This window comes from Rhea pennata, chromosome 3 (assembly GCF_028389875.1).
Source record: "Rhea pennata isolate bPtePen1 chromosome 3, bPtePen1.pri, whole genome shotgun sequence".
In the NCBI taxonomy this organism is placed as follows: Eukaryota; Metazoa; Chordata; class Aves; order Rheiformes; family Rheidae; genus Rhea; species Rhea pennata.
In genome coordinates, this window is record NC_084665.1 from 74050617 (window position 1) to 74067930 (window position 17314).

A 17314-nucleotide genomic window follows, 5' to 3' on the forward strand; every position below is an offset into this window, starting at 1 on the left:
CAGTTGGGAGCAAACAGCTGCTGTGGTCATCGACGCAGTAATGAGGAGGCAGCTGTCTCTCTTCTCCAGACCCACTGAAGTTTTAGGGCAACGCTAACCTCTCTGGTTAGCGTTGCCCTAAAATTCTAGGAGATTTTAGGCTGGTTGCAGCTTGTCAGCTAGTAGGATATTTTGAGCTGAATGCTGCAGAGTGACAAAGAAGGGCTAAACATAGAGAAAAGGCTGGGAAATAGGGAATACATAGTTTGAAAGGAGCTCCACATACTTGATAATGAATGGCTGTTCCCATTGGTTTAGTTATAGCCCCAAATACAACCCCAGTTTTAAATGCTGTTTAGTGCGTAGTAGCAGAATTGTCCCAAGGCTCTTAACCCACATTCAGAACTGTGTCAGTATTGCGTCATATAAATTATTACTAGAGGAAATGTAAAATTGAATGTATAGATCTGTTTATGTTTACAGATACCTGCTGGGAACTCTCTTTTTTTTTTTTTTTTTTTTTTTTTTTTTTTTTGAATATCTTTGCCTTTTCATTTTAGTTTAAGGAATTAAATCTCAAAAAGCGACCCTACTGTCTTAGCTCAAAGTGAGAATCTTTTGCAGCTTCCTGGGGCCAGAATATTTGAAATAATTTATTTTTCGAAGCTTCATTTTGCAGCTCTGGAATCTTTTGCTGTTTTAATAGTTGATGGCGAGGAGGAGCTGTGTGTATCCAGTCTGTAATTTTGCTATCTTTGTGTTTTCCTCAAATTTAAATTTAACAGATTTCATCTTTTAACTGTAATCACTTTTGTACGTTTATCAGTGTCCTAAAACAAGTTATTATCAAACCGGGGAAGCTTAACAGAGTCTGTTCAGCAGATCCAGGCTGACCTGCATAATATTAATGGGATTTCTTACTGGTAGCTGTAAACTGAATTACATGGTAGAGTTATGTGGTGAAGCTAACCTGCTGTCTTGCCTTCTGTCTGTGGTACAAGCCAGTGTGCTGAGTGCCTTTCTTTCACTCAAGTGCACTACTGCATTTTAAGGAAAAGGCTGACTGAAGTAATTGCTTCTTCAGGTTTGACAGTGACTGCTGTGAAGGACTTCGGGGAGTGGAACTTGGAGGCTGGAGCCCTGGTGCTTGCAGATGGAGGCCTTTGCTGTATTGATGAGTTTAATAGTATCAAAGAGCATGACAGAACCAGTATCCATGAAGCAATGGAGCAACAGACCATCAGTGTAGCTAAGGCAGGGTAAGTGACATGTTACTGTATGTGACAAAATAGCATAGGATGTTTCTTTTATACTCAAAATACGTTGGAGACAGATTTGCCATGCTGGTTCAATGTAACTGCTTTGTTTGTTGTACCCTATAGTTTTGATCTATAGATGGTATTCTTAAACTAGGTAATCCTGCATTTCAGAGGGCAGTGCAATGGACCAGTGGTTGCACATGACCAGAATAAATACATGCCCTCTGCACTGTTTTGTTTTCAGTTTACCACTGCAGTTAAGGCATATTCCTAAGAAGACTTCGTGGTTTTGCTTGTCCTTTAGTGGGAGTTGTCATAATAGTCATAAGTAGAATGAGGAACTTTGTGAAATTTGTATTGGAACTGAGAAGTGAGTCTTGTGTTTGCCCAAAATTCAGAAACACCGAATGGTAACGAAAGAAGACCAAGAGATTTCCAGGCTGCTCACTTTTATCTGCTGGATGTGTCATGGATATAAACTCCAACTTTTGCTTTTTGCTTTCCTTTTCAAACCAATGTATGTGTTCAAATCTGCCTTTTTCTTTTCTCCTGCCAGTTTGGTCTTTTAGCTCAAACCTTCTTATTCTCTGCAGTCATATATAGCTCTGGTCCAGGCTCGAATCATTTGGTGGCCAGTGTTAGCGATTAGTGAATCACCTTTTTCACGTTCCACCTTGTTGCCTTCTGTCCAGCTCTTGCCCAAATGACATATTTTTGGCTCTTCTTCCTGATCATGTCATTTCTTTATTTTGACTACCTCCACTGAACCTCTTGTCTTCATCCTCTTAGGTTTTATGCCGTTTTTTGAATTGTTTTTTAGGCTCTGCTCCCCCTTCCCTCTTACCTGCCTCTTTCTCTTGCAGGATTTTATTTCTGCTACATTCTGCTAGTGCCTGTGAGACAGATTTAATGCATCTTCCTTTCCATATATTCCTTTCCGTAATTTTAGCAATATTATGCTCTGTGGTGAAAATGGTCTTTCTGAATTTCACCTGAGTTTACCTGTATTTCACATACCCTCTGTGCAGCCTCTGAGACTTTTTCTTCTATCCTGACAACTTCTGAAAAGTGACGGTGTGCTGTCAGTGCAAAAATCTGTAGCTTCAAGAATGTGAAATCAAAGGAGAAAAATACAGGAGAAAAAAAAATGCAATGTAATTGATGTTATACTACATAAAATAAGGGAATAGATGGAATCATTTCCATATTCTGTGTGAGCAGTTCCATCTAGGCATCATGGAATTTCTGCAGTTGTCTTTCTTGGGACAGGCCTGCTGCTGGCTTCGTGAAAGTTTTGTTACACTTCCTTCTAGTTTGATCTGTGAAATGCTGAAGGGTACAGAGACATGACAAGATACTGTTGGTATTTTTCTGGGAGCAGATGAGGACAATGAATCTAAATGACTGCATTTTTTTCAGAATTATTTTGATTCAGGTGCCTATCACAAAACTTTTCAGATAAAATTTCCTCTTCCAATTTTGCAGCTTTTTTGTTAATTTCTCTGGATAATTTGAAAGAATAGTAGTATTATGGTATCTGCAGCATGCCAACTCACTACTAATACATCCCCTTTAAATATGCTAGGCATATACTGGATAAGTAATGTCCTGCTCATCTCAGAGTTTACTAACCTGTAATGTAGTTGGGGCCAAATACTTGGAAATGACGTGGTCCTAGCTACGTTGCTAGATAGAGACATACTTTATCTGGATTCCTTGTTGCAGTTGCTTGAGTTTTGTAGACCCCAAAACCCAGTTTTGCTGACTTGCAGAGATAGCTTCAGTTGCTCACTTCTAAGAACTACATATATAAAGGACTTTTTAAGTTAAATCATAACTTAACATAGAGGGATTAATTACTTTGTTAATTTAAGCTCTTATTTTACTGCATGGGAGTGAAGGTTCTTTTACCATCAGGTAAGCTCTAGCAGAAAAACTGTGGTCCTTCCTCTCAATTACAGAAGAGCTCTGGACATGAGGTAACAGTTACTGTGGAGGTGACTAGAAATAGCTCAATGACAAACCAAAGTTAGAATACTCTACCTGCTGCTGTAACTGGAAGAATTACATCTGGGCTACTAGAACAAAAATATCTCTATTATAGCATAATTAAGAGAAGAAAATAACTATTTCCCTAAAAAACAGTTGATATGGCTGCTGTCATTGTTTAGTTGTATTAATGTCCGTAATGTGCTTAGACATAGGAGTAAAACATACATGTATACTACAGTTTATTTTGTTTTCTTAAAATGTGAATTAAGCTAAAATGTTACCCTCCAACCTAAAAAAAAAGTTTTTATACTATATAAATCAGCAAAATAACATTTATTTCTGAAATGCTATATTGGTTTTGCACCAGCTGAGGACTTAGCTGTATATATAGATCACTCGTGGACATATTCCCTATTTTCTAACTTTTGGTGTCCTGATCATGATCTTTCTGTCTAGTTGCTATTTCTCAACTGAGAAATACTTCACATGTAATATATATTAATATAACTGCATATATTGTTTAACTTTTTATGATCTTTCTCTAAAACACAAAAAAGTGATAATTGTGGTTACACTTCAAAATCAATGTAATTCAACTGTAATGTCTGTCATACTTTTCTCTAGCTTGGTGTGCAAGCTTAATACAAGAACAACAATATTGGCAGCAACAAATCCAAAAGGTCATTATGATCCTAATGAATCCGTCTCCGTCAACATAGCTCTTGGCAGTCCTCTACTGAGCAGATTTGACCTGGTCTTAGTACTATTAGATACAAAAAATGAAGAATGGGACCGCATAATTTCTTCTTTCATCTTGGAAAATAAAGGTAAGAGCGATATTTTTCAAGTATATATATTTTTTTTTAATTTTGAGTTTAGTTCATTACTGTTCAGTTTTTCACATTAATCAGTATTTGTACGTTTACTGTGGTAGTTGCCTGTGCTATGATTGTCCTTCCAGTAGGAATAAGATAGAGGTCACTAATTAATTACTAGGGATGAGCTGTGAACACTATACCTTTACTCTCTGATCACATGCAAGAGGTTTTCAGCCCAGAATGTTCAGTAAGTGGATGACTTCCATCTTAGACCTTTACATTGCATGATATGCAGATCCTACACAGTTACACACTGGTAATGAGAAACTTAGATAATTCAGACAAAAAGAAATCAGCTTGAAAAGTACATATCAGATCAGTGTTCCATATTTAGAGGTGTGTGCCCTGGAAACAGGGAAAGCAGCGCAATTTGATTTTAACCAGCCCCTTCTCCATGCCTTCTAGGAATGTGGCTTTGTCCCCCATTAGAGAAGCAGCAGCTAAGAGAAACTTCTTTAGCTAGCCTCCTCCCCTTTCCAAAATGTTTCCCTACAAAAAAATATTCAGAAAATGGCAGGTAGATTTTGGCTCCTACAATGTAGGTAAAAGAGTTAGAGGAGATACTTACGTTCATATGGTATTTTACATCTCAAAGAATACTAGAGCACTTCAGTGACTGTACTATCAGGTGAGCAGTGAATCTGACAGCAGTTCTACTAAAATTACTGGGGGCTTTACTCTGGTTTTTGCTGCAAAAGGGATTGGATGGCATGTAATCTTCCACGCTGTGATTTCACCTGAGTCCTTGAGAACTAGTGTATAAACAAACCCACTGCACCCCAAAAATACAGTAAACGTAGGGCTGTGAAGATGATCAGAGGGCTGGAGCACCTGCCCTACGAGGAGCGGCTGCGAGGGCTGGGCCTCTTCAGCCTGGGGAAGAGAAGACTGAGGGGGGATCTTATCAGTGTGTACAAGTACCTGAAGGGAGGGTGTCAAGGGGACGGGGACAAACTCTTTTCAGTTGTCCCGTGTGACAGGACAAGAGGCAATGGACAGAAATTGAAGCACAGGAAGTTCCGCCTGACCGAGAGGGGGAATTTCTTCCCTGTGAGAGTGACAGAGCACTGGACCAGGTTGCCCAGAGAGGTTGTGGAGTCTCCTTCTCTGGAGATCTTCAAGGCCTGCCTGGATGCAATCCTGTCTAACACGCTCTAGGTGACCCTGCTTGAGCAGGGAGGTTGGACTAGATGATCTCCAGAGGTCCCTTCCAACCTTACTGATTCTGTGATTCTGTGATTCTATGAAACCACCTTTTTATATCCGCCCATCTATTTAACAGGAATTCTTGGAGAAAAAAGCTTCATGTCTGTCATTGCTATAAAATTACTGACTAGGCAAGTTGTTATGCAGGTTTTCCAAGCAAATCAGAAAAGCTCTGGAGCATGGAAAAGATGAAAACCTACTTCTGCCTTATAAAGAGTATACAGCCAAAACTGTCTGATGAGAGCAACCTGATCCTTATACGCTATTACCAAATGCAGCGTCAGAGTGACTGCAGAAATGCTGCCCGAACTACCATTCGCTTATTAGAGAGTTTGATACGCCTTGCAGAAGGTAAGGCCTTGGCAATTCTATTTTTAGGCTAACAATTAACCTTTATAAAATGAACGTACTAAGAGTATAATTATAGCCAGTAAGCAGAATAGCAGCTTTTTCATACAAGTAGGGATAGATGAAGCTTATATTGCTTTATCTTTCTAAAGAGGTTTTGAGTTGGAGATTTTGATTGTGAGAAAGGGTATAATTTTTGGATGATCAACATCAGTTTTAATTTTTAAATATTCACACCCGTGATACAAACTAAAGCCACTGGAAGAAATTAGATTTGAGGAAAAAAAGTCGTAAGTTATGTGTCTTTATTAAAAACAAATCTCAAGATTTATTTTACTTCATTTGATTCCAGGATTGCCATCCTGCTTAGCCTGAGGAAAGGTATTAAGTATTTGTTTCTATCCCAAAATTAATAGAATTTCAAAAACAACACATATTAATAATCTGGTCTGTAGGATACAATATCTTAGCATGGTTTTGTCTTGTAAAATGCCATATCAAGTATTTTCACAATGAATTAAAAAAATAAACAGTATTTATGTATAACAAATTGTAAGTGGTCTTCATTCTTTTTATGCCAATCAGCGATGTAATACTTCCTGCATCAGATATTTATGTTTTTGTTTGCATTTTGGGGAGGAAATAATTTAGATAAAAGACATTCCATACCTTTAGGGATTCACATGCTATTCATATGTTAAAGTTTCTTCCATACATATATGTTTACAGGATTGGAGTTTTCAGTAGCATTTTGTTTTTTCAAATATTATATAAAAGGTATTAATTAAGCTGCCTTTCTGTTCTGGAAAAAGAACTCTGTGTGTTTCTACAGCCAATTAGGATAGTTTCATGTGGTAAATTATTAGCATGATAACCATTTACAAACATCAGTTTTATTTTGGTGACTTAAGAAAGGCAAAATTTTTCTAGAGAAAAATGTGTAGTTAGTAATCGTACTGAATTTGGAACACAAACCAATTAATGGAAATCAAATCTTTTCTGACCTATGATGAAAAATGAACTTAATTTTTGATTTATTTTGATTACATCTACTTATATAGGTAGGTGTGTTTATGTGACACACTTTACTGCAGTATCCAACACTTTACACTCTAAAACTCTTGCATTTTGAGTATTTTTATTCAAGCCCTGTCAAACTGTCACTGTAACTCTAATCCAGAAGTCACATTACATACTTTATTGGTAAAACTAGGCCTTCCAATTCCTGTGGAAAACTGACACTAAAATCAAGAGGATTATATTAATGTTTAAGTTAGTCGCATGCATATGTGTCTGATGAGCTGAAGAAAGCTGAAGAAATATCCTCTCCTTTCTAGTACCAAAAAAAAAAAGCTTTTTGACTTTAGTAATTCTTACTTTCAATGCCCATTTGTTTTTGCTAGCTCATGCCCGGTTGATGTTTAGAGATACCGTGACTTTGGAAGATGCTATAACTGTGGTATCTGTGATGGAATCTTCTATGCAGGTAAGGCTTCTTGTAGAAATTGCTGCAGAACTGTGTTAAAGGATTCAGTTCATCATGTGCCAGCTCTCTTCATCTCTTTGAAGATAATTTCATGAAATGACAGAAAATGAGCGATCATAGACCTCAAGAAGTCATTTTTAGTCCATCTTGATTATTAAAATCCTTAAATACAAATTTTACTGAGAAATCTGGATAGGTGGTAGATAAAGGATGGGCATCTGTATTTTTGTAGACTTTTTGATCTAGCTGAAGTCTTGGTGTATTCTCAGCTTTTTGCATCCTGCATTTTAGAGACTTTTTGACCCAGAAATTGTGTCTATATCACTATGTTTGATGGCATGTAGTGGATTTTTCTCCCATGACATTATCTTGTTGCTTATTAATTAGGTATGGAGAACCAAATAAATTTTTTTTGAAAAAAAAATCATAATAGTTGCAAAATGCTGCACTTTATTTTGCCATTATATCATTTTAAAATATATTGATAGTGATGCTGAAATGTACAGAACTTTTAGAAGGCTAATTTTACCTTTGAAACCTTAAAACTTCAAAACACTAGTTCCCATACCCTGAAAATCATACATACCAGTTGTCACACAAATCTGTGGAATGTTTCTAAGTAGAAAGACATACAAACAATTGGGAAGGCTAGATTTGTTTTCTGTAAAGTCATTTGGATGTTGATGATGAAGAAATAGCAACACACTTAGAATGAGTAAAAAGAAATGAAAATGAATCTTTTAGAGTTTTTTTTTTAACAGAAATATTGAAAATTATATAGATACTACTACTTTAGATAGAATATTTTTAAGGGAAATAAATCTTCATGCTTCAGAATAGGAAAAAAATTATCATAAGCAGATTATCCAAAGTTTTCTCCAGTGCGCTTTTTGCACTTCTGAAGTATTTGGTTTAGGCTCTGTCAGAGATTGTGTACTCCATTGAACATACAACTGGTCTGATCCAAAATGTCATTTTCTGTGTTTCTGTAGAAGTTGATATGAATATATTCAAATTAAAGCAATTTCATTTAGTACCTGTTAGCTTGAAGGACCTTAAAGACTTTGCAGGAGCAGATACTTGTCTTCTCTGAAACAGCTCTTCAGGATATACTTTGCAGTCACAAATGGCACATAGGCCATAGGATCTGCCTTTTTCTTTCAATAGAAGTTGAGATTGCAGTATATGCCACTGATATTCTACTGCACAGTGTTGTAAATGGAATTGTCTCAGAAATACTACAGATTATTTTACTGACTATGGCAGTTCATCCTGCTGTGTTTGAAGGAGCTAAGCTGTTCAATGACAGTACTGCATCAAAGTTGAAATAAGAAGCTACAAGTAATATATCCCACTGAAACAGCAGAAACATCACAGAAATGTTAATTAACTGTAATTAAGCCTGTAATTAACTGAATTGGAATTTGATAGGACAGTGATTACAAAGCAGTATGGTTTTGGATATAAGAAATCTCAAATAGTTGGATTTTTTCATAACAGAGCAGTGGAAACTAATGCATGTATATTGTCTTCTATGTGTCCCTACCTCATCAGCATTAATAAGTGTAGAATAATTGTTTTAGCAATGGGTCACTTTTTCATATTTGTACAGCCCTACCATCGAAGACAGTAATTTGTATGATGAACATCAGGGAGAAATTTCCCCGAATTACGACTGCAGAAGTACCACATTTACTGCACTGTTTAATTTTTTTGAGCAAGTAGACAAGCATGTTGTCTGCAAACTTGAGGTTTGTTTTTTAAGGCCAAATCATACTTAACTACTGCAAAGTATAAATGAATCCTTGAAACAGTTTCTTTTTGAAGGAAGTAATTTATTTGTTTTGTTAAGAAATAGAAGAAACATGCAAAAGTTTATTTTCAGAAAATATTTCCTTCTCTAGAAAAAAAATCCTTTTATATTTAGATACATCCTCTGTGTGTATCTCTCTATCTATCTACCTTTATGTATTTATATATGTATGTATGTATATATTTAGAGAGAGAGAGAGCCCTCATTAGGTTCATTTTTCATTCTGGACCTAAGATGGTTTAAAACTCACCTAGTTACAGTGTCTTTGAATTTGCACTGCCCACTGCACCAGAAGCTGAAATACCTACCTTCCTTGGTATTTTATATTCTGCCTCCAAAAAAAATTTTTTTAAGTGCAACATTTTCAGTCTCCTTTTGGATAGAATTTCCTTTCAATTTTTTTCACTTTGGTTCTTTGAGGTTGTAGAGATGTATGGTTCAGTTCCTCTTCTTTGCCATTAGAATGAGGGTGGAAATGAGGAAGTTCCAGTGTCATCCTGGAAGGGCTGTCTTCAGCTGAGCAAACTTGGTCTTAAACCCTGACCATTTAACTTCCACAAAATATCATCCTCTTGCCAATGCAAAATCAAAACCTGCAGTTTTCAGATCAGTATTCAAACAATTCTTGTGAGTCCTCTTTGGAAGTTGTAAATCTGTCCCATTCTCATCACTGACCCAGTTAATTGATCTGTGTTTGTTTTTGTCCTACAGTTCACCTTGTATTCTCTTTCTTGTGTATTGAGCATATTTTAATCCCGCTCACATGATCTTTTCTTTGCCATATCCTCTTTGTTAACTGTTGTCTCCCTTCTTCTCCTCAGCATATTTTCATCCTTGTTTTATTCCCCTTCTATTCCCTCTCTTTGTATACCTTTTTTCCATTCCATGTTTTCCCCTTCTTATGTACTTTTATATCCCTCCTTTCTGCTCACTTTCCCTATCATACTACTTTTTTTTATTATTATTATTAACTCATGGCACTTGATATGCATCTTGTTCATTAGTTGTACTGAGCTTTATAGATTAGACAGAAATGATAATTGACAGCAAATCTGTGATAGAATAAAGCTTTTGTATTTTCACAAGAACAATTAACTACAGAGTTATTCTAGAATATTTGTTGTGGAACAAATCATGTTGTGCAGATGTTCTGTTCAAAATAAAAAATTCTGTACCAGAATTTCTCACAAGGGGCAGAGAAACTGTCTCAGATTAATAGCACTTGCCCTCTGGAATTATTCCTGAATAGCTAGAGTTATTCCTAAAGAGGTTTTCAGAAATATTTTTGCAGGTCAGTTTCCCCCGTGTTTGGCAGCCCTGATACTCACATCCATCCATTTAAATAATTAGAAGAAGCTAATGAAAGATTATAGCAGTCATGACCACTTCTGTTATAGAAGCTATTCAAATGGCAGAGTTCTTACAAGGTATTTGGAAGCCTCCTTTACTCCTAATATCCAGTTTCTAAATGATGTTCTCAAGCCTTAGATGGACTTCCTATTTTTTTTGTATAAACCTAAAAAAATAACAATAAACTGCAGGTTTGGTCATGCAGTTGCTTTATGTATATAAATCAATTTTGCCCATGTGAGCAGATCTACTGTGATTAATTAGATAGTATAGTTACTGAATAAATATTTGCTACCTTAAGCTTTAAAATATCTAAGGGTAAATTTTGTACAAACTGTCTCTGCTATTTAATCTGATTTTGAATAACGTTTCTTTTTTTCTCTCTCTTCTGATGGCATAGGGAGGTGCACTTCTTGGAGGCATCAATGCTTTGCACACCTCATTTCCAGAAAACCCAATGGCTCAGTACCGAACACAGTGTGAACTCATACTGGAGCGACTGGAGCTGCAGAATCTGCTGCACAAAGAGCTACAAAGACTTGACAGGTTATAATATGCACAGTGACAAAATAATTCAATGGCGAAAAAGAATTATTTGACAATAATATCTGGAGAGAGTCTAAAAATAGAATTTGACATTGAGAAAGGGCTTATCCTTTAGAGGACATGAATAAGCAGGGAGATTGTTTGGAAGTAGCGCTCTGAGATCATAACAAGATCATTTTTCACTCTGGGTTATAGAATTTACAAACAACTGAGGAACGTTTTAATGAGTTCCCAACTCATGTCTCAATTCTGTGCCCAGATAAGTTTCAGCTGAACTTATTAGGGCCAAAATGCCAGATTCTGCGTCTGAGCACATAATTTTATATAACCTTTCATTACTTGCTTGGTAAAATAGAGCAGATCTGCTTTATATTTTCAAGCTTTCTTTTGCATTGGGCTTGTCAGTATCCTTGTCTTTCTGTTAATGGAAAATATAAGCATGAATCAAAGTTCTGTTCTTTTGGGTGATTTTTCATTTTTACAGGCTGGAATTTTCACTGTCTCTTCTCTAGTTTCAAGTCACTCCTATAACCTTTAGAAAGTCTGTTTGCTGTTAATAGAAAACTTCTTTTAACTTACTGAGGCTGAGAGGAGAACACTAGGATTGGAAGGAAATAAGATACAAAAATAACGTTTGTTTCCTGAAATGAGATTAAGCTCTAAAGAAACTTATGCTTTCTTATTGTTAAAGGAAGATCGATGTTATTGAAGCTAAAGGAATGAGAACCACTGGGAAGATATGTTTTTTCCTTGAAATATTTTTTCAAGTCTGTTTTGTAATTCACAGTAAGGACATCCTAAGTAAGCATAGAGGCAAAAAAGGCAGATGAAAGTCAAATATCTCCAACAGACAGACAAAAGCTAGTTTTAAAACACAGATGTGTTCATAACAGATCATAGAAATGTAGGATGGGGAGGAAGATCAAATATAAAGACAAGATCAAGTTTGTCTTTGACCTTCTTGGCTTGTTGTGTCTGCTTCTAAGACCCTCTAATGAAGGAGGTTTCCTGTTGCTATTGGATAGTCCTTCCATTATTGGTCCAACCTAACACCCAGAAAGGTTTTCCCAGTATGCCCCTGTGCTGCAGTTGAAGCTGATTTCTTCTTCCGCCTTCCTAAGCAGCTTAGAGAGTACTCAATTAATGTCCTATTTAAAACAACCCATTCTGTATTAGACTTGCCACATGCATTCCCCTTAAACTTCAGTCTTCAATATTTTCATAAAACAAGCATATATCTTTCAGCTCTTCTTGATGAGTCAGATCATTCCTGTTACTTTCCATCATGATTTTAAGTGTTTTCTATTTGAATAAACTTAGAAATAAATAATGATAATAATGATTCTAAGAGATATATGTCAATACATTGTTTTCTTTCACACATATGGAAATGCAGTCACTCCAGGATGGAATTTGGCTGCTTTTCATTCATGGTTAGAATCACTACTCAGCAAACACAGAACAATGCAATATCCTTTGGAAAGGGGTATGTTTAGGTACAGTGGACAGAATATAATCCATACCAACATAGGAGGGAACCCTATTGCTTTGTAGATCCCCAAGAATATTAATGGAAACAGACAATGATAATTAAATTTTGTAGGTGATCTGGGATGCTTTTCCTCTATCACATGGGGGTTTTGACATGCTGGCTCCATAGTGATTTTGAGATAAAACCACTGGCAGTCACTCTTTCAGGTAATACCTGGGTGTTCCATTGTGGTAGCTCATCTGAGGCTTGGCCCTGCTCGGGATAAATCTATGTCATTCCCTACTCTAGAAGATATGCTTACAGAATGTGTAGTCTCTATGGGATGCTCACTGTGGCTGTCATTAATACAATGCTGTTTTTTCAGTTTAGTTGCTCAAAGAAATGAAGTTCATGTAGTTGCTGTCTCTGTCCATATGCTTGTCTTCTACTGGGGACACTGAATTTTCTCACTTTACTATAGAAGGTGTTGAAAGATCAAAATGAGGTCAGAATTTGCTACACGAGCTTTTATAGCTGTATGGGAGACTTAATAGTTCAACTATGTGACCTAAATAATTTGTGGCTTTTCTCCATTCATACACATTAAGCATCATTATGGCAATAAAAGAAGGAAAAAAGGAAAAACAGAATACTGTTTCTTAATCCTTTTTTTTTATTCATAGATTACAGAAGGAAGACTTACATCAGCTACAGCCTGAAGAGACAAGTTTCAATACTATGACAAGATCCTTGAACAAGGATGCATTTGGGCAGCCAAAGCAAATGTCTCAGTCAGGACCTTCAAATCAGCAAGAGAATAACTTGCAGCCACAGTCTTCCTTGGCCAAAGGCAATTGTGAAGGGGATACGCATCTAGAACCCTTATGCAACCCAGCATCTGGTAATAACAGAAGTACAAAATGCTCGATTGAACATAGTAGGAGAGGTGATGATTGTAGCTTGGCATGGTTTGACAGCTTGGAAGAGAACAACACCAGTGCTGAAGAATCTTTTCAGAAAAAGTCTCCGGTGCCCAAGATAGCTCGAGATGACTTGGCTTCAAAAACTCTTAAAAGATCCTGCTCTGGAGAAAGAAATGCTTCAATACCAAGCAATGGAGATGGAAAGAGAGAATCACTAAGAACTGTGAATCTTCATGCTTCTTTGGAACAGGGCAAAGTTTCTAAGATAAACAGGAAAAGGACTGAAGAATATGAATATTGTTCTTCAGAAGCAAGTGTTCAAGACCCAGCATCTCCCAGGGCTAGTGTGCAGGACTCTGTTATTACACAGCGGGTTTCTAGGAGCTGGCGGAGACTGCACACAGAGAGATCACGTGGCTTCTTTACCAGCACACAGGACCATGAAGCAAAGGTGTTTCCTTCAGTATTATCTGCATCTGGCCTGCTAGATCTTTCAGGTGATGTGGATGCTATGTTAGGAGAGGAAAAGAATAGTAAACCTGTAACAGCAGAAAAGGCAGTAATTTCCCTGAGAAAACAAAATAAAGGTCAGGTAGTGAAAGAAGCAAAGGTAGTAAGTTCCTGTGAGCCAGAAATCATTGACAAGGAAGGACCTCCAGCAGCTAAACTGGCTAAATTTTCTTTCAGACCAAGGACAAAACTTGATCATTCCTGTGAGAAGGAGTTCTCTCTTTTACAGAGTGAAACTAATAAGCCTAGAGAGCAGCTCCAAGGAGAGCATCTGCTGAAAGAATATTGCCCACCTGAGAAATGCAAAGCAAAGTCGACTTGCTTAGGAAAAAATGATTCGGAAGAGGGATCTACTGATAATACTGTGAAAGGAGGGCAGCAGTGTGAGGCCTTAGGAAAAGAGATCAGAAGAAGTGCAATAATACACTCAGATGTCGGTTTTGATGCTGCTGCGTCACTTCCATCCACTGAAAAGAAAAGGGAGGGAGAGGAGCTGGTTGGTGGCTCAAGCACAGAGAAGGTGTGCCCCAACACATTAGCAAAACTGTCTAGGTTCTGCTTTGCATCACATCCTGAGTCAAAATCAAAAAATCCACCTGCAGTTAAGATTGACAATAACAACAAGGGAAGCAGTAGCCTGGTGCTGAAAGTGCACATGAGCAATCCAAGCAAAAGGAAAAGTTTTGCACTGGGAGATGCCAGTAATGACAGTGTGGTCACACGGAAATCTCTTTTCTCAATAGCAGAACTAGATGATGCTGCATTAGATTTTGATTGGAATGAAGAGATTAGGAAAAATCCAAGATCATAACATGTATTTTCTTTGAACTACACAACATGTTGTTCTTCTGTATGGCTCTTCTTCTGTCAATTGTATCAACAGCATCAATAGTTTACAAAGCATTTAAAAATAATCATCTAGGTCTTCGGTTTATATAAATTAACATACTTCCTTTAAAGGCCGTATACTTTACAGCAACTGAAGATTGTGTGCACTGCAAGCCTAATGTGGCTTTTAGTTTTCTAAAGTACTCCCAAGACTGCTTATGTCAGCTGTTTTGGTTAACCTTATGTAACCCAAAGACTTGTATGCTTGCCAGAGAATGGCAAGGCTTGCAGAAGAGCACGTTTAATTGACTGTTATCTTTCATTTCATATAGCCGTTGTAACTATACCCGATTCAGATTGCCCTTCTGAGGGACCATGCCACTTCAGAAAAACGACATAGCTAAAGCTACGTCATGACATTTTGTTTCTCTATATATGCCTTTTGTACAGTAAGCAAACCTGTGATTTTTCATCATGCTGTGGTAAGTATTCCCATATTATCAATATCATGAGAATTTTGCTGCATCTCATATTACTGTGTTCCTCAGCACACTGTTGAAGACATGGATCTAGGGCTTTTTCTTCATGTGTTTTGATTCTAATTTTGATTTTAAATACACTAGTTCAGATATCTGTGTCTGTATTGTGGTTGCTTTATCAAAACCCAACTCTATAATAAATATACAGTTCTTTACTGCAGAAAAAGAGAACAAATCTCAGGTGATTGAACAGGCATCCTCAGTAGCCAAGGTAACTTCAGAGCAGGCATTAAGAGCTGGCACTAATGTTACCCTTAAAACCTAACAGCATGGTGAAAAGCCTCCGTAGTGTAGCTTGATTTTGGCTCAGATAATATTTACTTGACTATTTTGATTAGTGTTTCACTATATCTGATATGCAGTTCACTTTTTGTGGCATGCTGCATCCTTTGTCTTTCATTTGTCCAGTGAAAATTAATCTACTAATGCATTACATGTTTACAGATAATGGTAAGCCTTTAATTTCCTTCAGTGGCTTGCCTGTTACGTTCCTTCTGTATCTGAATTCTCCACAGAATATTCTTGTTATTATCTGCAGAGTAACTGAGAATGAGGCAGTTGCTCAGGGCATAGTAAATCCTTTGAGAGGCTTGCCAGCATAGAGAAGGTCTGTTTAAATTTAGAAGTAGCTCCCTTGAAAGTGGATGAGTTAAAATAGTGTAAAATTTGAGGGAATGATGGAGTGACCAGGCCCAAGTAACTTCAGTGTGAGATAATGAAATCATGAGAAACAGTTATGTTTAGGTGGCTTATTGTTAAGAGTTTGGGGAAAATGACAGCGAGAAGTTACTGTCCGGATGGCTTGTGTGGCAGCCACAGGGACAGTTCCCCCTCTGGAAACATGACTTCAATCAAGAGGAATTTTTCCAGGTCCTTCCCAGAGCCCGGAGCTGCCCCTTCCTGTTCCTCTGCAGAGCCCTGCCCCAGGGTGAGGGTGGCCTGCACTCGTTGCGCTCCTGCTGTCCTCAGACGGTGGAAGTTTCCTATGGGATGCTGTATCCATATTGCAGCTGGGGAAGGGTCAAGTCAAGAATCCTGAAGCTATTAACATTCATAATGATCTTCGTGGCTAAATTTTCAAAGGACAACTAAACCCATAGTTTTTTGCAAAAGCTTTTTTGTAAAGCCTCCTGAAGTAAGGGGATTCCCAATTAGCAAGACCTATGAGATAAACTGGGCATCCGGATTCCCTTGGAGTCTTTAAACCTGTTCATAGATATTTTTCACAGATGAAAAATATTTCCTCTGGTTAAGTAAAATTCAGGCTGGAGTAATGAAGTATTGTGTGTCCCAAAGCTTCTCCAGTCATACAATGCTAATCACATTTGCCGTCCAGCTCAGCGGTCAGGCTGGCAAAATATTGCTATATGCTTTTTTTTATTAATTTGTTTTGAGTTGAAAAGTACAAATTAACTCTTTATGTACAACCAGCAAAGCCATGAACAAGCTGGCAGCTTGCTGGAAGCTAGGTATGTTCAGATAGGCCAGCTGACATGCCCAGAGCATGATTGACCCTATGAGATCAGTATACTGACAGACCATTTGGATATATCCATTCTTTTGCCTTAGAGCAGTATAAATTTGAACTTGGAGGAAGAGTGATATAAAACTCATAAAAGTATGAGCTCTTCAAAGGGCTGAAATTCTCCAATAGCAAGATAAAAGTTGCAGCAGCTTCCATTGCAGCATGCCTAGAAAGGGTCGCCGATATTTAGGAGAACAAAATCAGGCAGAATAATAAATACCTTGACATCTCAGCTCTTGCTTACCAGAGGACAATTTTGCCCACTTAAACCAAGTTTTTCACCAGTGAGTGTAACTCTGTACATTCATTTTTTATGGGAGCCAAAAGGAAGGCCTGATCTGCAGATGTGCTGACTACTTACAGCTCAGGCTTAAGTCAATGAGACAGACGTGTAAAGTGCAGTGTAATTCTAATTCTGCTCCTCTGTCTTCATCTCTCTCTCATTTTCAGTTGTGAAATGGCCTCTTCAAGAGGTAGTGAGTGCCCTCACTTGGTGTCCTGGGGGTAAAGAAAGAAAGAAGGTGATGAGGATATCTGAGAACTAAGTGTTCCCGCATTTTAGCAGCTGTCTTTACTGGATTGCAGCAGAGTTTGAGGCTCTCAAAACAACACCTTGAGCACATCAGGACAAATCTGAAAATGCCAAGGAGACTTTCTCAGA

General features: G+C 37.5%; 1 protein-coding gene across 1 annotated transcript in view; it reads left to right on the plus strand.

Moving 5' to 3' along the window:
* The window catches only part of MCM9 (minichromosome maintenance 9 homologous recombination repair factor), a 45926-nt gene extending 31354 nt beyond the window's left edge, over positions 1–14572 (plus strand). Inside the window, exons 7-12 of the mRNA XM_062572614.1 lie at positions 1064–1238; positions 3855–4057; positions 5462–5665; positions 7066–7148; positions 10712–10857; positions 13012–14572. Coding sequence (XP_062428598.1) covers positions 1064–1238; positions 3855–4057; positions 5462–5665; positions 7066–7148; positions 10712–10857; positions 13012–14572 — 2372 coding nt within the window. The remainder of the gene's footprint in view (positions 1–1063; positions 1239–3854; positions 4058–5461; positions 5666–7065; positions 7149–10711; positions 10858–13011) is intronic.
* The last annotated feature ends 2742 nt before the right edge of the window (positions 14573–17314 follow it).